The sequence below is a fragment of the Rattus rattus genome, chromosome 11, assembly GCF_011064425.1.
Source record: "Rattus rattus isolate New Zealand chromosome 11, Rrattus_CSIRO_v1, whole genome shotgun sequence".
In the NCBI taxonomy this organism is placed as follows: domain Eukaryota; kingdom Metazoa; phylum Chordata; class Mammalia; order Rodentia; family Muridae; genus Rattus; species Rattus rattus.
In genome coordinates, this window is record NC_046164.1 from 52,516,775 (window position 1) to 52,542,905 (window position 26,131).

The following is a 26,131-nucleotide window of genomic DNA, read 5'->3' on the forward strand; positions in this document are numbered from 1 at the left end:
AAACAAGTATAAACTCTAAGATAGACAAATAGCTATCTCATATAAATTATCTCTATTTCAAAATTCTTGGGACCAGAAGTATTTCAGATTATAGAGGATATTATTGTTTTTATATTTTGGAATATTTTCATGGGTGCTCATGTTTGAGCACCCTAAATCCATGTTCCAAAATCTGAAACTTAAGCCATTATGTTGGAATTGTTAAAAGGGAGTTCTGGGGAACAGACTTTGGATTTTCGGATTATGAATGTTCACTGCAGTAGAGACTGATTTTAAATTTTAATATGTTCTATCTTCATTATTTAAGATGTCCAAAGTTTTCTTCAAACCATCTTCTGTGTTTCATTTTTAATACAATTTTCTTTTCTTTTCTTTCCTTCTTCCCAGAAATCCTTCCTTCCTTTCTTTGATCTCATTATGCAGCCTTAGATGGTCTGGGACTCACTATGTAGTTCAGGTTAGCCCTGAACTCACAGAGTTCTGTCTGCTCTTCTTTTTGAGTATAGTACTAGATAAAGATGTGCACCACCATGTGCAGCCCACAACTGTCTTCAGTCAATATCTTAATAGTAGTAATTATTTGGTAGTAGCCTAAGCAGTCATAAATATGAACCAAGAAGAATGTGAATACAACAGAACACCACAGAGCTCTACTACAGAGAACTCTGCAAGTCTAAGATAATATAATACATGGTGGGGTTTAAAGAACACAGGACAACAGTAAAGGGAGATCCCAGTTTGAGTTCAAAAGACACACACACACACACACACCTCACACTCACTCTCTCTTTCTCTCCCTCCCTCCTTGAAAATTTGATAAAAACAACAACAAAGAAAGGTCAATGCTGAGGAATGAAAATCACTGATTTTCTTTATTTTATAATTTTTAAGTTAATTCTTTGACATATATTAAGAATATATACTATAAAATTAACTTACATGATTAGAATTAGAACACTATATTATCATAAAAAGTGAGTAAATCTTAAGTTTTCTTTAAAAATAATCGGGGAATGTATTTGAACGCTCATTTCCAAAAGCATCTATTAAATCTCTCATCTTCCCTTACTCATTGAAGTCTGACTGGCTAAACACAGTTGCAGGTGTTATTGTGTGTCTAAACGACTTCAGTTTTAAAGTATGGCCTTTCTTTTCTACTCTCCCTCTTTAGGAGAGAAGGAAATGGAAGGGTTCAAAATGTATTGTCAACATCTGAATGATTTTCTCAGAACATTCATACTAGTGTCTAAAATGACAGGATCTACATGTATAGTCAATGTTTAAATGGCTGATATAATGCTTACCTAGTGAGTCGTTTAGGTGGAGGCCGCTCACCAAACTTCCTGGAAAAAAATTAAAGAAATAAAGTAAATAAGCTGTCAGATAAATACCACAGTAAACTATAGGGCATTAGAAAATGTTCCTTAGGACTTGTCAATCTTAATCATGAACAGTGAAAGAGAAATCCCTCAGCAACCATCTGTGCCCAGAAATAACAAATATACAATACAAAGAGTTCTTAAAACAAAAGCAGTGGGGCCAGAGAGAAACCACCAACAAAGGCTACACTGGAGGAATCCATGTCTCCAACTGCATATGTAGCAGAGGGTGTCCTTATCCGGCATCAATGGGAGGAGAGCCCTTGGTCCTGGGAAGGCTCAATGCCCCAGCATAGGGGAATGCTAGGACGGTGAGTGGGTGGTAGGGTGGGGGAGAACCTTCAGAGAAGGAGGGGGAGGGAAGGTGGGATAGGGGGTTTTTGGAGGGGAAACGGGGAAGAGGAATAACATTTGAAAAGTAAATAAATAACCAATTTTAAAAAAAAGAACACTTGCTGATTTTGCACAAAGAAATCAACTCAATTCTTAGCACCTACAAGTCAGCTCATTATCAACTGTAACTGCCATGTACAGGGGGGTGGGGGTGCGGGGGTTGTCTGGGCAGTAGGTATGAATGTGGTACACATACACAGATGATCACATGAAGCAAACCAAAAAATAACAACAAAAAACCAAACCAAAACAAAACAAAAAACACCCCAAAAACCAATGCCAGGCTTTATGCACATAATCAGACGAAGATGGCCATAACAAACTTTGAAACCCACAACCTGCCCCACACAATGTTTGTTTTCCTGATATACCAAGAAAGCCTAAGCTTAAATATTTCAAAACATTCACTACTCACAAATTACTGCTACAGAGTATGGGGCAAAAATCACTCCTGGATTCTTTTTCAAGGAGGATGTTTAAAAAAAAAAAAAAATCAAAGAAAGTGATCGAATGCACCACTATGTCAAATAGGTGCAACAGAGAGGTCTGATTCGGACTGAAGATACTATAAACCCAATGAGTTTATATAATTTACACAAACTGAGGAATTAACCAAAGTCTACTGGAGCATTAAAACAATAAAACCTTTATATATAAAAAGAAATGGGGAATGAAATAAAACATTTCAATAACCACTATGTGACAAAATCAGCAAGCACTCTCTGGGATCTAACAAAAGTTAATTATATGAATTATTTAGTTAGAGAGTAATTGCACTAAGAATTCAAATATAATTTTTATTCCTAGATACAATCTAATTCTGCCAAACCTAGATCATCAAGTAAGTATCAATCAGAGTACCTGACCCATCCCTTCTATAAATAAATACTCATTAGATCAGGTCAATGACAATAAAACATGCTGATACAACATCATGCACCCTTGTAGGAAATGTGGACAAGACCATGCAGTATATAGCCTGCTGAGCAATTACTAACTATATTCTAAATGTTATTCCTATACTCATATAGATAAGTATATACCAACAGATAAATAGGTATCACTTGTGTCAAGGAGACTTCTCTTTACAGTAAATGGAAACTATCACAGAAAACTTCAATACGGAAATCAAAAGACTGTAGGGAGCCCAGCCGCAGTGGACACACCTACATCATAGTTCCTGCATCTATGGCTCAAGGAACATCTTAGAAGAGGAGGCAGAAAGATGTTAAGAGGTAAAACATCAGGAAGCCTGCTGTGAAAATCTCTCATAGAAAAGACTGCATAAACAAGGCCTAAAGCGTGGCAATATCAACAGCAAGCCTTATGGGCTCACTTTCTTAGACAAGGAACTGCAAGCAGCTGATGGCTGCTGATTGGGAGAATTAGCTCTTCTCAGGGGCTAAGCCTCCTAACTGGTTGTCTAATATAAAGAAATGTACACTGAAAATGTTCACACAAACAACAAATCAATTCAGCAGGTTGTACTTCTATATCTGTGTATACATTTACATGTATACATGTGTATATGTGTGTGTAAAACAATAATCAGGGAAGGAGAGGCTATTAATTCCAGAGTAAGAAGAGGAGGTGTAAAAAGCTTGTGGGAGGTGATCTGGGAGGGCCTGGGTGGAAAGGGTAAAGTTATGTAAATGTATTTTAATTACAAATGTTATCTTTAAAATCCTAATTGTCAGCTGAGCCTGGTAACATTTTACACAAAACCACACATTATTTAACCTAGCTGCTATGCTAAGGTGAAGAATCCTATAAATACTAAGACCAAATTGCTTCTTCAGTATGAAAAAGATCCAATAGTTGTTACATGCAATCCTGACCTTTTTTAATGAATATGCCATCAGTCTATTGGAGAGAGTGATTACAAAATAGGTTTTCTGGAAAAGATCCAATAAAGTACGTAACAGCCATGGTGCCCAACTCTGAAGATCATGTGTACCCTTCTTAACCCAGACTACATGATGCACCCATTAGAGAAAACTGATTTTTCCCTCTCCCACTAGGTATCAGTTACAAATAGCTTCCTGTTTGGGATGACAGCTTTTTCTTCAGGTAGAGGGTAATTAACCCACAACTGAACAGATGATGTGCGAGAGGGAGAGAGACCTTGGAGCATGCAGCCCTAAACAGAATGAAAGTCTTTATGAACCTCTTCCCTCTGGGCTCAGGAGGAGGTGGAATCACTGTAAAAACCACAGGTACAGATGACTCCAAGGAAACACACACAGCAAAACTGATACACGTATGAACTCAGACTATGACGGCAGATTTAAGGCCCAGACAACTTCAAGACAAAATCCCAGCAAGTGGTAGAAGGAGTGAGCACAAAGCTCTTTTAAGGGTTTGGTTTCGTTTGTTTTGCATACCCCTGTAGTGCCATATTGGATTTGGGCCTGGCCGATTTGTAACTGCATGGCCACAGTAATAGTCATGGGATTGTTGGACAGAGGCCTCTCCCATGTATTTACGGCACAGGAAGAAAAGACCAAGTAGTAAACACCGGGTGTCTCCACTGCATGACCTCTGCTGAACCCGGCTGATGCCTGTGGAACTGACACACCTGGACCACACCTGGGTGGTGGTCAATTTACTTCTGCCTTTTGCTTCCTCAGCCTTTATCCTGGAGATTTAGGCTGGTCTTCTGGGATTTCTCCCTAATTAATTCAGGTCTCATAGTTGGTCTTTTGTTACCAAGTCACGAGCCAGGTAGTCACGAGCCAGGGTTTCCCTCTGTGCTTCCCAGTTATTTTCTACCTGGAGACTTGGGTATATAAGTGGTGAATAAAGCTACAGGAGTCTCTCACTCTTCTTCCTCTCTCTCACTATTCCTCCTCACTCCTCACTCTTCCTTCCGGCTCTTCCATTCTCTCTCTCTCTCTCTCTCTCTCTCTCTCTCTCTCTCTCTCTCTCTCCTCCTCTCCCTCTCTTCCTCTCTTCCTCTCCTGGCTTGACACGATAACCTGTGTGTGTGTATGTGTGTTTCTTTCATCCCGTAGGCTTTCGCCCGATTCTCGGTACCAGGTCGGTGCTGGCGCCGACATACTCCAGTCCTCGTGAATTTCCTAACTTGCACACCCATTGCATCTGTGTATACTTCTTTTCTGCTGAGGAAGAGGTAAGAATATTTTCTCCACACCAGATAAAAAAAAATGTATGACCACAAATGTACAAAAAAGGATAGAGGTTATCACATTTCAGCATCCTAACACTTTTTCTGGCCAAAAGATAACTCACATTTAAAAAACTAAAACAACCAGGTCAGATACCGAACAATGCAGTGAGTACAGAACAATTTAGTAAGCACACCCCTAAACCAGAGAGAGGCAGCCACTCCCTACCTCTGCTGTTGCACAACAGCGCTCAGGCTTTGGAAGCTTATCAATCAATGAACTGAAGAACAGGTGCAAAACAGGGGAGAATCTCGTCAATGGGGTCACAGAACTTAAAAGTAGTCCTATTTATCTGAATTTTTCAATTTTTTTCCATCATCTTGAAATGGGATTAAAAAGAACTGAAGGTAAGCAACACCAGTGAGCTACTTCAAGGAAAATGTGGAAAAAGAAAACACTTACAACCCAAACTTCTATGAGCAGTAATTGAAATAAAGCACTGGGGGTTCTGAGAAGTCACTTAAGAAGACAGTGCTAGACAGAGCAGATTAACTTAAACTGATCACATGCTGTGTACATCAGTATACATCCCATGAGATAAATAAATGGCATAAAACCTGAACTGGGACTGATTGGGAAGGTGTTTGGTAACTAAAAGAAAACCACAGCAGGCTCACCATGTAATGTCTGCACCAAATCTGGCCCTCACCAGTTACCTATTGAGCAGCTACTAGGAACTAAGTACAGGTATGTCCAAACATCAATGAGCAGGAGACAGAAGCCCATGCCCTAATGGAACTTAAGCACAATCAGGGCAAATGGACAGAGTGCATTCATATTCATAACTTAAAACAGCAAAAATTGTAGAAAAATTTATCTATCTGAAAATAACTTTTTTTTTTTTTTTTATTATTAACTTGAGTATTTTTATTTACATTTAATGTTATTCCTTTCCCGGCTTCCGGGCAAACATCCCCTAATCCCTCCCCCCCCTTCTTTATGGGTGTTCCCTCCCCATCCTCCCCCATTGCCACCTCCCCCAAACAATCACGTTCACTGGGGGTTCAGTCTTAGCAGGACCCAGGGCTTCCTCTTCCACTGGTGCTCTTACTAGGATATTCATTGCTACCTATGAGGTCAGTGTCCAGGGTCAGTCCATGTATATAGTCTTTAGGTAGTGGCTTAGTCCCTGGAAGCTCTGGTTGCTTGGCATTGTTGTTCATGAAAATAACTTTTTGTTATTGATATTTGCTGTTTTGAGACAGGGTCTCATGAATCCCAGGATAGTCTCCAACTTACCAGGTAATTGACAACCTTGGACTTGTGATCCACATGCTTCTTTCTACTACCTCCACCATCAGTTTTATTCAATACTCAGGAGTCAAACCTAGGGCCTTTGTATACTAAGCAAGCACTCTACCAACTAGGTGATATTCCCAGCCTTGAACATACATTTTAAGTAAACATGTAATTTATTTTTAAAGAGTTTACTCATTTTCTATCTATAGGAACAGAAGACAGTCCTTTGAAAAAGACACTCCATCAGGAGCTCAGTGAGAGAATGCTTGCTTAGTACCCAATCTCTGACCCTTGACTCCCAACACAAAGGGTAACATGTCCACTTTTTTCAAACTTATTTTGAATCAGGTTTTATCTTAATGTTACTTTTAAAAGCAATTGTGCTAGAATTTAGCTTAGTGGAACCACTGGTTCTGATGAGTTCAACAGATATAATCAAGGCAGTGTGCTGGATCTCCCTGGACCACCACGTTTAGTAAACACATTCCTAACAGAGCAACATCCCCCAGAGCTGATGTCAAAGACAGGCAGTAGATGCCAAAAGATGAAAATACGCACCCCCCAATCATACATACTATGTAGACACATTTCAAAACTACCTTTCTCCTTAATTTTTAAAGTCCCTTCGATTTTTGCTCTTTAAATTTTAAATGAAAAAAAAAAAAATCTAACCATCTGCCAGCAGTCTGTGTCAATGAATGGGAATAGAGGAGCTTAACTAAGATCATCACCCTCAATTGCACTCAGAACCTGGCTTTTCAAGTTAGTGAAACTGTGTGTGTGTGTGTGTGTGTGTGTGTGTGTGTGTGTGTGTGTGTGTGTGTGTGTGTGTTGTATATTTAGCTAGAATGTATGAAACCCTGGGTTCATCTCCAGGAATCCCACTCCCCATAAAATAAAGCAATACAGAGATGGAACGGGACTGAGTTAAATCTTATTTACTGAATGCCACTTATGCAATAAGACACAGTGTCATTTTAATTACATTATGGTGAAAATGTAGACCTTGAATTTAAACACAAGGAATAAATTCGAACTGAAATAAACAAAATAAGAAACTGACCTAGTTAAAGAGACAAAAACCATATGGTTTAGGATGTTTTTCAGTTGTAGAAGACATTAGAAAATTAACAGTATCTGAATAAAATAGATCAACTTTAATTTCCTCTTAATTTCGATTACAATTCTTACTTCTAGAAATACTCAATGTAGTGTTTAGAGAAAAATCTGATACTGGCATTTTATCTTCAAATGGTTCAAGATAAAGAATCATCTTTGTGTGTCCATCATTTGTATGTGTAGACAGATATACAGGAATAATATAAATGTGGTTAATGGTCTCACTTGGGTATCCAGGTGACTATTCCAGAAACTGGTATAACACAAGGCCTGGCCAGGGGAAATAATCATCTGTTCATCAAGACCTTGGCTTGACTCTGCTGACTGCATAACTTGGTGGTGAAAACTATCAAAAAATCATTCAGGGAGACGGTATACAGCAGGCCTGTGGCCAGTTTCTTGGCACAGCTTTAGCTCAATTATGCAGTAATGTCTGTAGATTAAGAACTTGTTAATACCTAGGTAAAAGGTGCACACAGAGAAGCAAACTGACCTGACATAAACTGTTAGGGGTTTAAATATGGGTAATTCTTTGAAAGACAACTTGGTGATAATAGTTATTATTCGGCCAAAAGAAAGATAATGCTGGCATATACTACGTACATGAACCTTCAAGACATAAAAGTTAACAGGAATATTGAGATCTTAGAGTAATAAAATTCAGAGAAAGCAAAATTGTGATTGTAAGGAGCACATGTGCCTGTGGTCAGAAGGTGTTTTATAAATGTTTGATATTTCTTGAATACAACCGCTCCTATAAAATAGATTTTATGACAATTAAACACTAAATTCTTTCCAACCCTATTATCATGCTGTAAGTGCTACCAAGAAATGCAAAACCAGGTGTCAAATGAAAGACAAGGAGCATGGTCTCATCTGCACAACTGATAATTCATCATTGCAAATAAACTACAGAGGTGGCTGTTTCCTGTTTACTTAGCTTCTGTGGTGGTCTAAATAAGAATGCCTCCACAGGCTCAGATATTTGAATGCTTCTGTCAGCAGGCAGTAGCATTATTTGAAAAGATTAGAAGAATTAGGAGGTGGGACCTTGCTGGAATAGGTGTGGCCTTGTTGGAGGAAGTGTGTCACTGGGGGTGGCCTGTGAGGTTTCCAAAGCCCATGGATTAGGATGTAGCTCTCAGCTACTACATCAGTGCCATGTGTGCTGCCGTGCTCCCCACCTGGATGTCAATGACTAACCCTCTGAAACTCTAAGCCAGGCCCCAACTATTTCTTTTATAAGGTTGCTTTGGTCATGGTATCTCTTCACAGCAACGGAACACTGACTAAAACACTTTCAAAAGCCAGAATTTTATTCTAAAGAAATGAGAAAACAGAGCAATTGGAAATCTGGCCTAACTCTACAGAGCTAAGAAGTTGTAGGCAGGGGACATGGTTCACATCTGACTTCCACATCTTCATCAACACTCCTCAAAGTTGGTGTTATTTTTAACTCACAAGGCAGAACTTTCCTCTACATTTTTCCTAAAGATGTATTTTTAATTCAAGTGTATGAGTGTTTACATGTGTGCATGTATGTGCACCATGTGTACCTGGTACCCAAAGAGGCCAAAAGAGCATCAAATCCCCTGAAGCTGGAGCTATAGGCAGTTGTGAGCCACCCAATGTGGGTGCTGGGAACCCAGTGCGTTCTTTAAGAGCAGCAAGCATTCCTAACCATGAGCCATCTCTCTAGCCCAGCCATCCCCTAACTTCTAATCACACACCGATCGTGCAAAGACAATGAGAAAACACCATAAAAAACCTTTAAGGACACCATATTCTTAATATTGCCTTAAGATGCCCTTTTCTTCTTTGTGATAATTCTCATTTGCTTGTCCCATTATAACAGTCATATCTTATTTAATCTTTCTGGGGAAAACTCTTCAATAAAGTATTTATCAGTGAATGAAAATTACATTCTAATGATCAAATATACTACAGTAACCAAACTGGAAAATATGAAGACTGGCATATGATTAAATAAGCCAGGAAAAGAAAAATGACTGTGGTAATGGCTCTAAGGGTTAGTTAAATACAGATTGTATTTAACAACTCTAAGTAGCCTAGAAACAGTTTCTACAATGAGCCAGAGTTATACAATGGCATTTTAGGCTATCCTTTTACATGGCAGACATGCACACAGATAGCACTATAAGACACATTAAACATTGACTGAAATAAATATAATGTCAAAACATCTAAAATGGACCAAAGCGTTCCTTTGGTTTGGTTCTGGTATAGCTGAGGAAGCCTCAGCCCATTTGTGTCCTCCCTATTCAAACACAGACCCGATATACATTAAGGGCTCAGAGGAGGTGAGTTTCTCAGTTTCCTCTTTCTGTACAGTGTATGTGGCAAAAGACAGATCAAGACAGACTGTGGTAAAAGAAGTACCAAAAGGCTAACAAGCTCCTTATTCTGAAGGAGGTATCTTGTCCTGGGTCAATCTTCTAGGACTTAAGATTTATGGTACTTTCCTAGCATCCTCACTGACTCTAGTTAGTCTACTCACTTCTCGTTTGACCTGCCTGGTTCCGAGACACAAAAGTTGATTTCAGACAATGTTTGTAGTATTAATCTGCAGGAAGAATACAGAGCAGTCTTTTGTTTAAACTGCAAGTAATGGGGGAAGGAGTGGACTGGAGAGTACAAAATACTAAGGTAAAGGAGTCAGAGACACTGGAGCCAAGAGAGCAGCAACAAAAGAAAGGAGGGAAAGACTGTTTAGGGAGTATCAGAGCCACTGAGTCAAAGGAAGCAAAAGAGTGATGGAGAATCCAGTAGCTATAAAAGGGCAATTATCCATCTCCTAACAAACCAAATCTGGTCAACCCCAAATATGGCAATGTTTTAGTTGGATACAGCTTTTCTTCTGCGGGATGTGAAAAAGATCACAATCAGTTTCCCTATAAAAAATCTCTTTTCACTTCAAGAAGATGCTCCAATGATTAAGCGAGCTACTTTCAAGCTCTGCTCTAGTAAAGCCCCCATTTTCCCAGTGCTTTTCAGTTACTCTCTAACTTCAGCCTCCACATGTGTGTAATGGGAATGCTGAGTCCAGGTAAAGCACTTCTTTAGCAAGCAGCACACCACTGTCTGACAATACAGTAAATACTGAAGCCTTTCTAGCTTTAGAGCAGTTTCTTAGCCGTCCTAATGGCAGGACCCTTTATTACAGTTCTCATTATGGTGACCCCCCAACCATAAAATTATTTTCTCTGCTACTTCATACCTGCAATTTTGCTACTGTTATAAATCATCGCTGTAAATATCTGTGTCTTCTGATGGCCTTAGGCGAGTGACTCCAATGAAAGGGTTGTTCAAGCCCCAGGTTGAGAACTGCTCCTTTAGACCCACCAGTATCCAACTCACAATAATGCATTTGTAGAGACAAAGATTGTTTAAAAAACAAAACCCTTTTGAATATTTTATCATTCTATTTGTAAATCAAACATCAAGCAAATAAGCGTATAGATTTATCCCATGACAAGATAGGTGTTTATCTTAAAAACTTAAGCTTCATTTAAGAAAAGTATTTATTTTCTAGACATTTACTCACCAGAAACAGGACTACAGGAATGACTAGAAGATCTGTTAATGGGATATATAGAATCCATTTGGGAAACCAGGCTAGGATTAAACTTGCTTATTGAAGAGGGAGCTAATGAAAATGTGAAAGGTGAATGAACGCTTTCTGTGGCTCCACTGGCCCCATCTTACCTTGTTATGGATGTGCATAGATGTTGTCTGTCTCTATCCTGTCAACTAACCCTGGCTAGAATTCTCAACCACAGGTTTCCCTACAGGAATGTCAACATAAAAGTCTTAATAAAGCTGAATTAATACTGAGTTAACCCAGTTGCTCAGCTGCTATCATCACCTTTGTCACCATTACTGTGATAGGCAAAACACAAAAGCCCTCAAAGGAAATACTTTTTCAGAGTCATCTTGTCTTTCTGTCCCAGGATTTCCAGCTGTGCTCCTCCTAACCAGTTTTTCAATGTTGCATGCTCACCGTCACAACTTTAAAGATCCACATTAACTAACACAAGAGATGGTAAGGCACCTGAAGTTGCAGTCTCCCCACAATGGGCTATCGAAAGCCTCATGGCACTTGAGCCCTGTGTACGAGCTTGACTTCATTACTAATGAAAACGGTGCTTCCTTGTTTTAACTACAAGTTTGGGCACTGTGAAGACCACAAGCCCATCTTCCTGCTCATCTATCTATGTCGTAGCAGTTCTGTGGTGCACAGAAAGGTGGTGTCAATGAATTTTTCCAAAAGGTTAATTTTCCTCGTTCCCTCATTTTCTTCCCAGGAACTGACCTGACCCAACAAACTCCATTTTCTCAACTGGGCTCATACTTGAGATGAGTTATAAAGTACTTTTTCTGGAGCTATCCACATCCCACAGGACCCTCTATATGCAGCCCAATGAAACCACGGCCTGTATCATCAGTGTTTCCATTCGACCTGTTGGTCCTTGGCTTATACCTTTATCTTTCCAGTGAAAACACTTTACTTCATGTTGGAAAGGACAATTCTAAATGTGATAAAAATTAGTAAGCTCAGTGCTGCCCCCAGATTCCTTCACTGCAATATACAAAATAAACTCAGGAACAACCACAGCACAAAAAACTAGATTCCAAAATCTCAAATAATGACATAAATCTTATACCATGCAAGTAAAACTTTATGAACATAAAAACCATAAAGACCCTTAAGGGATAAGTAGGTATTACAGAGTCTAAACTTACCACTCCTAGTAAACATAAGTAATTACAAGACTACATACTATGAACATATGTATGATTAACTGCATACTTACATTCATGAACTCACATTATTTTTTAAAATCCTTCATTTTCCTCTAAATGATTTTTTTCTTCCATAAAGGGTAGTACTGTTCTACAGACAGTCCAAAGAATCATTGTTTGGAAACATTAATGCCCTAAATGAAGAACTTACACACTGTTTAATGACAGCTTTGCAGAGAATTAGTCTATGATAGTAGCTTTAGGATAATTATAGACTAATACATAACTAAGATTAATTATGTGCCCAGCATGGTGCTTGGGCAGGAGAGCTGGTCTCAACCACTGGCACACACACATCCCCACACCATACACATACACACAGGTCTCCATAGTTGATGGCTTCTGGCAGGAACACAGGAGGAGAAAGACTCGTCTTCCCTTGCAGGGGGTAGGGGGATCCACTAGGAGTTTGACCATGCTCCACTGAATATATGGACAACACCAAACGGAATTTCTCCCCCTTTTCTCTTAAGGGGGAGGAGTTACAAGGGAAGGGGTGCACATGGGAGGAAGGCCTGGTTAAAGAGTATGATCAGAGTACAAGATGTGAAATTCCCAAATAACCAATTAAAAAAGAAAGAAAAGACTAGAAGAAAAGATTAGTTATATTAGTTATCTCTAAGCTATTTGATGAAAGAAATTATAGTTTTTACAATCATCTAAGGAGAGCATCTACCCTGTCCCCCACAAACTTCTGTCAGAAGAGGGGGAAAAAAACCAGTTAGTCAAAAACTTGTGATTCTAACAGCAAAACCCCCACTATATATCCATAAACATACCTGTGATCTAAATATTAAAGTATCTTAAAGTATAAAAATATAGTTAAGTGTTGATTATGCCCATGACCATTGGGTCACTGAGAGATTTCTGAAAGCATACCTTTTAATCCACGCCATGGTACTTCAAGAACATGTTAAGGTAAGTCACAGCTTGGAACACTTCGAAGCACCTCAAAACACCTCAGTCAGTGTATCTGTATCATTCTCCTTTGCTTTTGAGATCATAATGGTTCCGAAGAACTATAATGCATCCATTTGAATTGATAGTCTCATAAGTTCAATAACTTAAAAACAAAAACAAAAAAAATAAATAAGGACTTAAGTGTTTGTTTATTAAGGTTCTAGTGCACTGTGTTAACTGCTGCTATGACTTAGAAAAGGAAGGAGCCACTGCAGCTACAATGTAACACCATCAGCACTTATTTTATACAGATGTTTCTCTAACAGCCCCACAAATTTGAGTCTTAATTGCTTCCTCTACCTATTGTCCTATTCATCTCTTCATCTGAGTCATCAATATTCTTTGTGAAACTCTTTATAATCAACCACTGAGCACAATTTAGTGTTGGCCACACACAATCCTAGGAATGCTCTTGAACATTAATAAAACTCAAGAGAGGATCATGGGAGCACTGATCCACAGCTTGGCTATCATAAGCACAAGGAAAACAACCCAGAGTGTGTGCCTGGACTCTGAAGGGAAAAGAGCTGTCTCGGAGCCTGTATCCTCAACCTGTGTCCTAATAGTACTTTTGGGAAGATAAGTGTCAGAACAGACTGAGCGAGCAAGCCAGGTGGACAGAAATTGTCTGCTTGTGTGTGTTAAGGTGGGGCTTGTGTAGAAGTAAGCCTGTATGGAGGTAGGGCTTGGTCACAGAAGTATTTGTTATGCACTGTAAAATAAGGGAAAATCTACTCCTCAGAATGGCTTTAGTGTTGCTCTGTGAGCACCCTGGCAGACACCTGGCCTTTCTCTTCACTCTGACCCATGTTTAAAATATTTCATAATTAAGATATAGTAATAAATTCACATACTGCATATTTTTATCTACTAAGAATTCACTATCTTTGCTGTAAATCTAATACAAAGAATACTGCAACTTGTATTGTACAAAACAATACTGATAGCTTATCAATGAATATATACATTTACTGTCACAAAGCAATATAAGTTATTTTAGGATGATTGGTCAGGAAACTTTTAATGAAGCTAGACCATAAAGCAAGTTTCTAAAGAGAGTGAATGAGAAAGGCTATTAGGACTCTGGGCATATGAAGGTCTGGTGAAGGGTGGAGCAGGGCTAAGTCTATGCTAAGGTGAAAGTGAAACTAGTCCTATTTGAAAATATTCCAAGTCCAGTGTCAGATAATGACACATCTCTAAAATTTAGATTTTTGTAGAGACACAGATTATAATGTAGATTATTCTACAGAAAACTGATAATGCACAACATATAAGAACTTGACCAGGGTAAAGGGAACTAATGAAAAACAGAACCAAAAGACCCGGTCCAATGAAATTCCTGTCTGCAGACATAGCATCTTTTCAAACTAATGATTGTGCCATATTAGTGGCCCCCAGACCCTCCCCACTCCTGCTCAAAACAAGCTAGTAGTAGGTGTTTATGTGCACATGTGTCTGTCCCCTCCTGGAAGAATGTTACATGGTTTCCTACACTATGCTTCTGCAAATAAATGCATCCTACATATAGGATACCAAGTGAATGTTCCTGAAACAGTTCCACTGGGAGTAGGGGAATGAGCCACTGGAAAGTCAGCAAAACTACAAGTACATGAGAGAACAAAGAATAAAATCACAGGTCTACTGGACTTACTCATTGCCGCATTCTGTTAGAAGAGCCCTGTTTTAAAGGAGGCAGCACCTGTACTCAAATGACTAGCCTAGAGAAAACACATGTAGTAAAACAAAACCAAAGAACTAGAAATTATATTGAATTTTACAGCTACAATTTCAGAATGTCCCTAATATATTGCAATGCTGTTGGGCAATCCTGTAGAGAGAGCAGCTCTAGAGCTGGTTGGTGTGTGTTCAGTACAATGTTAAACACTTCAAGGCATCCATCCTGACCCCTTCTTTGACAAATAAGAGACTAGGACCCCGAGAGAAGTAGATGAGCTGCCTACAGTGATCCAATTTTATGAAAATACTTCTTGATCCCAGAGGATGAACTGGTGAGGTCACAGTTCAACATAAAGTCAATAAATACTACGGCTTGAGATCACTTAAGAATTATGTACCTAACCCACTATCCTACTGTGTACTCAGCTGGTTTAAGTTTAAACTGAATTTTAGGAGAAAATTAGTATAGCTGGACATGGTGGCACATGTCTTTTATCCCAGCACTCAGGAGGTACAGCCAGGGTGATCTCTGAATTCAAGGCCAGCCTGGCTGACAAAGTGAGTTCCAGTACAGCCAGGACTAAATAGAGAAATTCTGTCTGGGGGGTGGGGAGAACACCTTACTATAACCTTGATAACCTCAGCTATCTTTCATCAGAAATTATGTACTCTTCTATGCCCCTGACCCAGATAAGTGTGTGTGGTGTGATGTATATGTGTGTGTGTGTGTGTGTGTGTGTGTGTGTGTGTGTGTGTGTGTGTGTGTGTTGTGGTAATCATTTGCTGAAAGCAGCCAACACACTGGAAACAACTTTAAGTAACAAATACTGGTCATCCATGTTGTAAGCGACTTCTGGATGTGACTTGAAAATGTTCACAGGGGCTTCATTTTTCTAAGTGCTTCCTGGTTAGTTGGGGATCAGTAAAGTTTCTTCCCTTATAAAGCTCTATTCAATATTTCTATAAAGAATTCCTTATTCATGCTTTCTGTAATTCTGAGTCGTTCAGGGCAAAGCACTTTGTGAAGGACAGCAATGAGGACACAAGGACATAAACATAGGGACAGTCAGACTTCAAGGTAAGCACAGACACAGGAAACAAGATTCTAGATAGATGAGTAAACACACACTGATGGACAGAAGATACTGGGACTGAAGTGGAGAATTCACACTCGGGCTCATTGTTTAGATCAACTAGTCCAAGAGTAAGGATTGGGTTTTCAACCCTTAATGCATCATCAACACATTTCGGTGTTCTCTGATGCTATCTTTAATCTGTTAGCCCATACAGGTGCTGAATCTTAGAAAAGACTAAAGTAGTAGGACAGTCATTGATCTAATTCCCAAATAAAAACCTATCCAAGCACTACTATAGCAATTTTTCTCCTAGAAATAACTAGAAGAAACCAAACCAAACCAAACAAATACATTTATTTCTCAACATGGCTGATATGGTAATAATGTGATTATATAATTGCTTCTCATGTGAAACTTGATCAGTTTTATATTTAAAATCATATAAATAGCTTGGTATATTATGATATACCAAGAGTCTGTATGCATATTTGATAAGTCAGCAGAATGACAGCAATTATATTTAATGACACCAGAAACTTGGTACCTACAATTGAAACCCAATTTTCTCATGAAGTGATACACTTGATCTTTTATCATTGCTTTAAACTATGTGGTTTGGGGCTAGAAAGCTGGTTCAATGGTTAAGAACACTTGTTGTTTTTGTAACAAGAGGATCTGGGCCTGACTCCCAGAACCCGAATGGCAGCTCACAAGCATAACTCCAGTCCCAGGAGAACTAATGCCTGCTTCTGATCTCCACAGGTACCAGGCACACACATGGTACACATACATAAATATGGGCAAGACATTCATACATATAAAATAATAAAATGAATGTGAAAAAGTCTAAATAATGTAGCTTTGGCTAAATTTTAGCTGTTAAATCAAAAGTAACCATGAACCCCCTCCCCAAAAAAATGACCCTGAAAGGCAGACGCAGAGACATTTCCTCGGCTTATCTAATGGTCAAATCCTATCCTTGCAAGGAAAATCAATGTGGAAGGTGACACTATGCTCTTAGGTTACAGAGATGACAAAGTGGGGACAAACAGAGCCTCAGATAGTGAAGACACTAAAAGAAGACCACATGCATAGCAAAAAAAACCTCACAAATTCAGTTCAGGAAACACCTAGGCAATTCAAGATCTGAACAGAAACTCTGTTTATTCCAAACCACTGGCAGGATAAAAAAATAAAATAAAATAAAAAATAAAAGAACTATGCCAATGTTTTGTAACAAATTGGACAACACAAGCAAGAAACCCAAGACACTCTATGCTGTCTTCCTAACAGCTGAAAAAGTCTTGCAGAATTGTTGCAGTCAAGAGTTTAAAATCTACTAAAACAAGAAAATGAAAACATCATTTCAAAATATCTTCCCCAGGGCAGCCTGGTAATGCACACCTTTAATCCCAGCAGTCAGGAGGCATAGGCAGAAGCAGGCAGATCTCTAAATTCCAGGCCAATAAAAGCGACACAGACTGTCTCAAAAAACAAAATACTTAACAAAAAACAGCATATCTTAGGCAAAACTTACTATAAAAGCCTCAGGTCCAAAATAGCAGACAGTAACAAGAATATTCATAAAAAAATTCTCACCCTTAGTTATAACAACTTTAGTTGTAACATTAATAACTATGAAAGAGCCTATGCAAATGTCTGTGATATTTCACTTCATCAGAAGACACAGAAATACATTTCCATGCCAGTTTTAAAATCCTTTTGGTTTTATTCTCATAAATCTGTTGTTAAGCACTAATAAATACCAAGTGATAATGTAGCACAGCACAGTATTCTGCACACGATGTCAGCTAACATGCTGAGCATGTGTGACACGCTCTAAATACAGTGGGCACACAAGTGTCTGTTGAATGTGAGTGAAAATATTCATCAATGACTCTTCTAGGTGGGATGGGGAAAAACACTATCAAAAGATATTAGCACTCTAAAATATAGCTGGCATATCCATCCACTTTTATTTACATTCTTAAAAATTAACTCAGGATATTGGGAATCTTGGAAATTATGTTTAATTGTACTGATACATATTTATAATGAACAACTTTGTATTTATTTGTATACATGAAGATGTGCTGTGGTGAAAGTATCAGGACAGCAACAATTTAAAAGAAAATTATATCAAAAAATAAGGCATCCTTCTTGACAGCTGAATTTTGGTTACAAGTGACCCTCTGTATGTGAGGTTCCATGTCTGCACATGAGAACTAACCTATCAGGATAAAAGATATCTTAGAATAGGACTGGAAATGTGGCTCAGGAGTTAAAATCCAAGTTTAACTTCCAGCACGCACAGGGCACCCAGTTTCAAGGGACCGGGCACTCTGGCCTCTGAAGGTATGTACCTACACTCATGTGCACATGCCTTTGCACATACTACACATAATTTGAAAAGCAGAATCTTTTAAATATGAAGAGTATTTAGTCTGTATTACTATATCCAGACTTGTCTTTTAAAACCAATACAGTGTGACCACACTTGATAGCTTTACACTGCATGAGATGTTGTAAGTAAGCTAAGGATGACCTGAAGTTGTAGTATATGCAGGTCAGATGCAACTATACCCAGTAACTATGAAGAACTTGTGCCTCCATAAACTCCATGAGATCAAGACACACCCTGGGTAGATTTATACCTGTATCTCCAGCGTTCAGCCAGAAGCTGTCAGAGTGGCAGTAAAGTAACTACAAAAAAGGCCCCTCAAGAGCGACTAAGACTAAGTCCCAGACCTTCCCCATAGACTGCAGTAAGTTAAAGAGCCTCCAGTACTGCAGCCACCTTTTATGAATCATACTTTATCCTTCTGAAAACCTGGGGCAAAAGAGATGTTCACAGAGCAGCAATGAGAAAAAGACCACACACACACACACACACACACACACACACACACACACACACACACACACACACACACACACGGCATTATAAACACTGCCAGGCAGGCACAGAGTGATAGCAAATAAACTATCAGAGAGCAGGGAAGGCAGGTCTTCAACTTCCACTGGATTAAAGGTATGTGCTACCATGCCCGGCCCAACTGGATTATTTTTAAATGGGCACAGAAGTTCTAAATACACATCACAACCCAATATATACTATACTGACATACATATAGGCCATGGATTTATTTTAAAATGTAGACTGTTTAAGGCAGTAAAATTAAATTTTGTCCTTTATTCATATTTTTCTTTTAAAGGACAAAAAAAATTAACTACTGAAGCAAGCAACTAAGGTCAGAAAATACTACACAAGTAAGAACGCACCTCTTCTAATTTTAAAAAATCCTTTCAAATGTTTTCTTTACTGTTTAACCACCATGAATATCAAAACATCCCTTATAGCCCATTAATGGTGACAGAGTTCGGCATGGTGGCGCATTACTGTATCTCAGCAAGCGGGAAGCTGAGACAAGAGGTTCTCATGTCTGAAGCCTATGAAGGCTACATAGCAAGAACATGTATATTACACTCCCCCTAAAGTAAATCACATGATAAAAATTAAAATAAGAATGCCTGTAATCTTGCCACTCAGAAAGTGAATAAGAAGATCTCAAGATTAGCCTGGGCTATGAGCTAATTAGCTATGTTCTAAGCCAGCCTGGGCTACTGAGGTACTGTCTCAAAAAAAAAAAAAAATCAAACACACACACACACACACACACACACACCACAAAAAAAGGGAGGGGGGTTCTGAATTCTCCCACAATGCAGTGTTAGGGATTGAACCTGGGACATACTAAGAAGGTTCTCTACTACTGAGCTACATCAGCCTTCTTTAAAAAAATTTCCCCCCCAAATCAAGGTCTCAGTAAATTGTTGAGGCTGGCCTTAAATTCACTATGTAGTCCAGGTCAAGTCTTGAACTTGCAATCTTCCAGACTCACGTCTCCCAGGTAACTGGAATTACAGGTCTACACTACCAGACCTGGTTGGGGCCTTCTTTAGAACTTAATTAACTGGAGGATCCCCACCAAGTGTCTGCAACAGAACCAATTACTAACTTGCTGAAAGGAAAGAAATTTCACACATTTTTGGGTTGATTTAATTTTTCACTATATCATACAAGCTAACTTAATATTATTTCATATTCAAGTAATTAAGCAATAAAGGCAATTTCACCTAAAGTCAGTAGCCAAAATACCTGTCTTGAACCTCTACCTATCTATCTATCTAATAGTAAATAATACTTTGGTTTTTCAAGATAGTTTCTCTGTGTAGCCCTGGTTGTTCTCAAATTAAAGAGATCTATCTGCTTACCTCTCCCTCCCAAGTGCTGGCATTAAAGACATGTGCCACCACTGCCCCAGAAGTAATAAATTTAACAAGATACCATTTATGGAAATGTTTCCCACAGGTTAAACTTCTAATTTCAATGATCTAGTGCTTTTCATTAGCTTAATTTCTACAATGAAACTGAGAGAAAGGAATTTTAGAAAGCTGAAAACTTGTGGTAGAAAGAGCTATTTTTAAAAGCCTCCAGGGGCTTCTTTTCGTGTGATAACTTCCAATTACCTTTCTTCACACTTGCTTTCTGTTCTCTCATGCTTCTCACCTTTCCATTGCCAATTATCAAAAATGTTTTAGGTATGTATTACCCAGAAAGATTATCAAGAAAAAAATCTCATCATAAAAGTCAAAAAGTACAAAGCATTTTCTGAGATGGAATGGTATTAGATACAATGGCTGCTGACTGTACATGACTGTTAAGTGAATGTGACTTCTGGGTAGTGATAAACTTAGGAAACCTCTTCTTAAGTCACTAGCAAACTAGAGATAAGGAACTCCCCAACTCTACTCACGTAAAGCAGTTCTTAGCAGATCCCGTCTCCAATAGGACAAGAAAAATTAAAAACTGGAGTGACCTACCATAATCTACTTAAGTCAATGGGCTTAAAAGCATGCATGTCTTTTAACAATATACCATACTATCAAAATAGGAAGCTAGTGGGGCCTGGGAGCTGGCCTGGCAGGTAAATTGCTTGTTGAAGGAAGTCAGGGCAGGAATTCAAACAACGTAGGATCCTAGAGACAGGAGCTGATCCAGAAGCCATGAAAGGGTGCTACTTACTGGCTTACTCCCAAGGCTTTGCTCAGCCTGCTTTCTTGTAGAACCCAGGACCACCAACTCAGGGACAGCACCACCCACCAAGGGCTGGGCTCTCCCCCCATCAATCACTAATTAAGAAAATGTGCTGCAGGAATGCTTGCGGCATGATCTTATGGAGTCATTTTCTCAATTAAGGTTTCCCCCTTTTTTTCAGATGACTCTAGCTTATGTCAAGTTGACATAAAACTAGCCAGGACAGAATGTTTTGCCTGCATAAATGTCTGTATACATCACTTTTATGTCTGGTGCCCACAGAAGCCAGAGGTGCTAAAAATTAAACCCACGTCCTAAAAGCAGCTAGTGTTCTTAACCACCAAGTCATCCCTGACAACTCACCGAGTTAAGTCCTCTGGCTCGATTAGAAGCATCTTCACCCACTGAGTCATCTTAGCAGCTGTTCCCCCCCCCTTTATATTATTTTTGACTAGACATCTTCCCTAAGAGTAAATGGATAGTACTCAAAACCATGCTTACAAGGAGCTGACTACCTTGAGATTTTTTTCATGTCTATGTAATATCCAGAAGCCATAAAAGCACACCACTCACACACATGCCCATCTAGGGATTTCATTCCAAGATGTTTCCCCTTACTTAATAATGGAAATCCTATATTACTATTTCACAGGCTCAAAAACCATGGAGTAATCTTTGGTTCATGTCTCTATCTTACATACTAATCCAGACACCCACCACCTCACTCGCATCCATCTTGACCACACTTCCTTAAGGTCCAATCCTTAAACTCTCGCTATCTCAATGGGACCTTCAGCTATATATCAAGACAATAAGAGCAATGACTACTTAAAAAAAAACAAAACTTGAATCCATTATCAACAATAATCTCATTTCATATACATATTATACACTAAAAGATCTGTGCAATTGCATAAAGCCAGAGCTTATGCAATACAGAAACTTCTACCATCTCTAGAGGTTGGGCACAAGGTTTGACAGCACAAATGACTGGGGATGAAAAGAGCTCAGCTGCTAAGATAACTAGCCACTCTTCCAGAGGAGCCAGCAACCACATGGTAGCTCACAACATCTGTAATGCCAGTCCCAGAGAAGCCTTGCCCTATTCTGGCAAAGACCACTGTATGCATGTCCTTAACATGGAGGGAGGCCCTCAAGTCTTCCATCTTTGATTTGAAAGCCTTCAAAAACCACCTTTAAAAGTCCCATTGATGGCTGTGTTGTGGTGACATACATCTTTAGTCCCAGCACAGGCAGATCTAGGTGAGTTCAAAGCCAGTCTGGTCTAAAGATGAAGAAGTTCCAGAACAGCCAAGTTTATACAGCAGAAACCCTGTTCCACTGATCAAAGTTCCACTGATGACATAATAAAAATAGAAACTGGGGCTGGAGAAACAGTTTGGTAGGTACAGGGACCTAAAAAGTGAGTATGGTGACACATGCTTGTAATCCTAGTAATGGGGAATGGACACAGGCAAATCCCTAGGGAATCACTGGCCAGCAGGGCTAGACTACTTTGGCCAGTTCTAGACACTTAAAAAAAAAAAAAAAAAAACAAAAATCTTAAAAAAAAAAAAAATCAACCTACGGAAGCTCCCCCAGATTAGGGGCCTTGCCAGCTTTAAAAAAAAGAAAAAAAAAAAAAAAAAAAAAAAAAAAAAACAAAAAAAAAAATAAAAATAAAAAATAAAAAAACATAGACAAAAACAAAAACAAATAAAACAATGTATGTTGCCTGAGGAGCAACACAGAGATTGCCCTCTAGCCTTCACATGAACACAGATCTACATCCACATGCACTACCAACAATACCACACACACACACACACAATTAAAATGGGTGTGTGCACATATACATACAAAACATCTTGTGATATAAAATATATGAAGTTACCATGGCATTCAAGATATTATTTGAAAGCAACAAAAGACAGATGGATGTACAAAAGAATAAATTCCCCCAACACAGATTATAGTTTTGTTTTTTAAAGTTCCATCACAACTTCATAGCTTTCATCCTCCACACTCAGAGCCATTACTGTTTACTTCCTCTGACTCAATTCCTCAACTTACACTACAGTTCTCACCGCTTTACCATAACTGTCTTGCCAGGTTCTAGGGTCTTACAAGTCCTGATTCTGATGGACAGTGTGCCTCTCACCTGTTCTTTCTTTGCAGTGTGTGACGCAGTGACCAGGTCCTTCATTCACTTCTGTACTATTGCAATGCTGAGGCCTTGCCCTGCTGTTGGTTCCTATTACAGTTTCTACTGTACACTCCTTGCATACTGGGGCTTCCCAGCTATTTCTGCTAGCTCTCCATAGGATGGTGGTCTAACTGCTACCTACTAGTCTCAGTGTTTTTCAAATCTTGACCTCTCCAGCTGGAATCCTATACGTACCTGTAACTGCCACTGAATACCTTCATCTAGCTCTCGAGTCAGCCTTCAATTCTCAAGTTCTTGGTCAACTGACCCAAAACTCCCAACAGTAACTGAACTCCTCTACTGTTCATTTATGTCAGTGCCACCTACCCAATAAATGACACCAATGAGCCCTTGGAATCCATACAGAACATTAGAATCCCCTCCCCCTTGACAAATTTATTAGAGTTCTTTAATTCAACTCAGTCTTTGAACTGGCCCAATTAATTATGTCAGAAAAAGAAAATCTTACCTTCTCTCCCAAGATAAAACTCATCTTTGTACTATCTCAAAACATCACTAGAATGCTTTTATATATGATCAAGAAAAAAACTTTAAAAGTAGACTGAAAATTTCTGGCTATTTCAACTATCAAGTCTACAATGTTTTTAGAATCTTAGTAAGTGATTTTTTTAAGAGCACAAGTAAGTATGGCTATCCCAAATTTCTGGTTTTTAAAATTTTTCCAATGGAGAAGTCAAGCACATTGAAAATTAGAGAAAGTAACCCTATTAGCAAGTAAAAATCTCCATCAAAGCCAGTGGTGCCACCCACCTTTCATAAGGGTGTCCAGGAGGCAGAGGTAGGCAAATCTGAGTTCAAAGCCAGCCTGGTCTACAGAAAGTTCCAGGATGACCAGGGCTCACAGAAAAAACCCACTTAAAAAAGCTTCACTATGAATCAAAAAGAAGATGGTCTTGTAATTGCAAACCCCAGCACGGCTACATTCTGAAAGCCTCCCCCAGCACAATGAAGCCCACCTTAATTCTATCACAAGGTGTCCTCAAAGCACTAATTAGAAGTTGTCATCTGACTAAGTGGAAATGAAAATAGCACACTGACAGTAACAGGCCTATAATCCCAGCACTCAGGATGCTGAGGTAGTAAGGGCTCCTAGATTCAAAGTCTACTTGAGGTTAATTAATAGGAAGACCCTGTCTAAAATAATATTGGGGAGGGGGGTGATGAGAGTAAAAAGGTTGAACAAGCAGCTAAGAAATTCCTGAAAGGATGACTGGGGAGGAAGAATAAATACCCTGGGACTGAAGAAGAGTATCTGCCTGTTAGATAAAGAAAGTAGGCTTCCTTCACTTGGAGCATGATTAAGCACACACAGCTCCAACTGTGGGAAGCATACGTCTACATCGTAGTCTGTCCAGGCATTCCAAAGTACGGAGTTGGTACGACTAGAAGATCACCCAACTCAAACATGAACTTGGAGGTACTGCTCAGGAACGGCAATAGGAAAGCCAGCTGCTAGACTGAAATCATATTTCCACTTCCCTAGTGAGCTCAGGGAGTCAACCACAACAGCACATCCCAAATGCTTCAGAAGTTCTAATTAGTCATATAAACTGGCCAGGAAATTAAGCTTAAATGTCACACAAAGATCTCTACTCTGCTAATATTTTCTAGCTAATTATTCTCACTGCTAGTCTACAACCACTCTGTTAAAAATTTGATAATGAATCATCACTAACTCACTGGGAATGCTTTTGGATTTAGAACTATGATTAATAACCACAATTCATAGAAATTATTCTCTTTTATAAGGAATAAAAATCCTCCTGGAAATATGTCCCATACAACAAAACATCAAATGTTAGTCTCTGTCTGAACTTAAACTACTAGCCGAGTACAAAGCTTACAGGTTTTACAGTATGAAATCATGTTAAGCTCTGACTTTACATATGGTCAGTCTAAGGCTTTCACAGACAGTAAGCAGTGTGTGTGTGTGTATGTGTGTGTGTGTGTCTGTGTCTGTGTGTGTGTCTGTGTCTGTGTGTGCGCGCGGGCGCGCGCACAGACACTATAGCTGCATACACTTGATCTCCACACCCTAGAGGCAAAAACAGGCCAACCTGGACTACATAGTGAGTTCCAGGTCAGTCCTATCTCAAAAACAGACAGACAGACATATTTGTTGGTAGATATATAGAATCAAATCTAGAATTCTTGTTTGTTTCTTTTGGTTTTCCAAAACAAGCTTTCTCTATGTATTTACTCTTGGCTGTCCTGAAACTCCCTCTGAAGACCCAGGCTAGCCTCAAACTCACATAGAGATCCTCCTGCCTCTGAGTCCTGAGTGCTGGGATTAAAGGCAAGCACTAGGATTCTTTTTACTTGGGAAAACTGTATTTTGACATAAATAGAAGATATATATATATGTATATATATATATAATGTAAATATCATTACTTTGATTTTTAAAAAAAAATTGTAAAATTCCAACCTTTCAATCTGAGTCAAAAGATATTTTAGCCATTACAATGATTTTTTTCTTTCTTTCTTTTTTTAAAGATTTATTTATTTATTACATATAAGTACACTGTAGCTGTCTTCAGACACACCAGAAGAGGACATCGGATCTCTTTACAGATGGTTGTGAGCCACCATGTGGTTGCTGGGAACTGAACTCAGGACCTCTGGAAGAGCAGTCGGGTGCTCTTAACCGCTGAGCCATCTCTCTCCAGCCCCCACAATGATTTTTTTCAAACAGAAAAATACTTAGTTCCAAGTAACTCAATGTCCACAACTCAGCACAGTGAACGCAATGCTGTCACACAGAGTATCAGACGACAGAAACAATGCCAATAAAATATCTCACCTTCACATCAGACTATATCTAGAGAGAGAGAAAAAAGCATTAAAACATTCAAGCAAATGTTCCAAATTCCCTCAAAGGCAAAGAAAGAAACAGCGTTAAGATACCAAAGCAGAAACACTTGATTTGTGTGTCGCACCCCCCACCA

The 26,131-nt window shown here is 39.0% G+C and overlaps 1 protein-coding gene across 4 annotated transcripts in view; it reads right to left on the reverse strand.

The window, feature by feature from the left end:
- Rbpj (recombination signal binding protein for immunoglobulin kappa J region) overlaps window positions 1-26,131 on the reverse strand; it is a 62,827-nt gene that overhangs the window by 23,086 nt on the left and 13,610 nt on the right. For 2 of the 4 annotated variants that reach the window (XM_032915963.1, XM_032915964.1), the window contains exon 2: window positions 1,305-1,343. In XM_032915963.1, coding sequence (XP_032771854.1) covers window positions 1,305-1,343 — 39 coding nt within the window. Of the gene's footprint in view, window positions 1-1,304; window positions 1,344-13,021; window positions 13,706-26,131 lie in introns of those variants that run through there. The other 2 variants (XM_032915965.1, XM_032915966.1) reach the window with 2 other exon arrangements.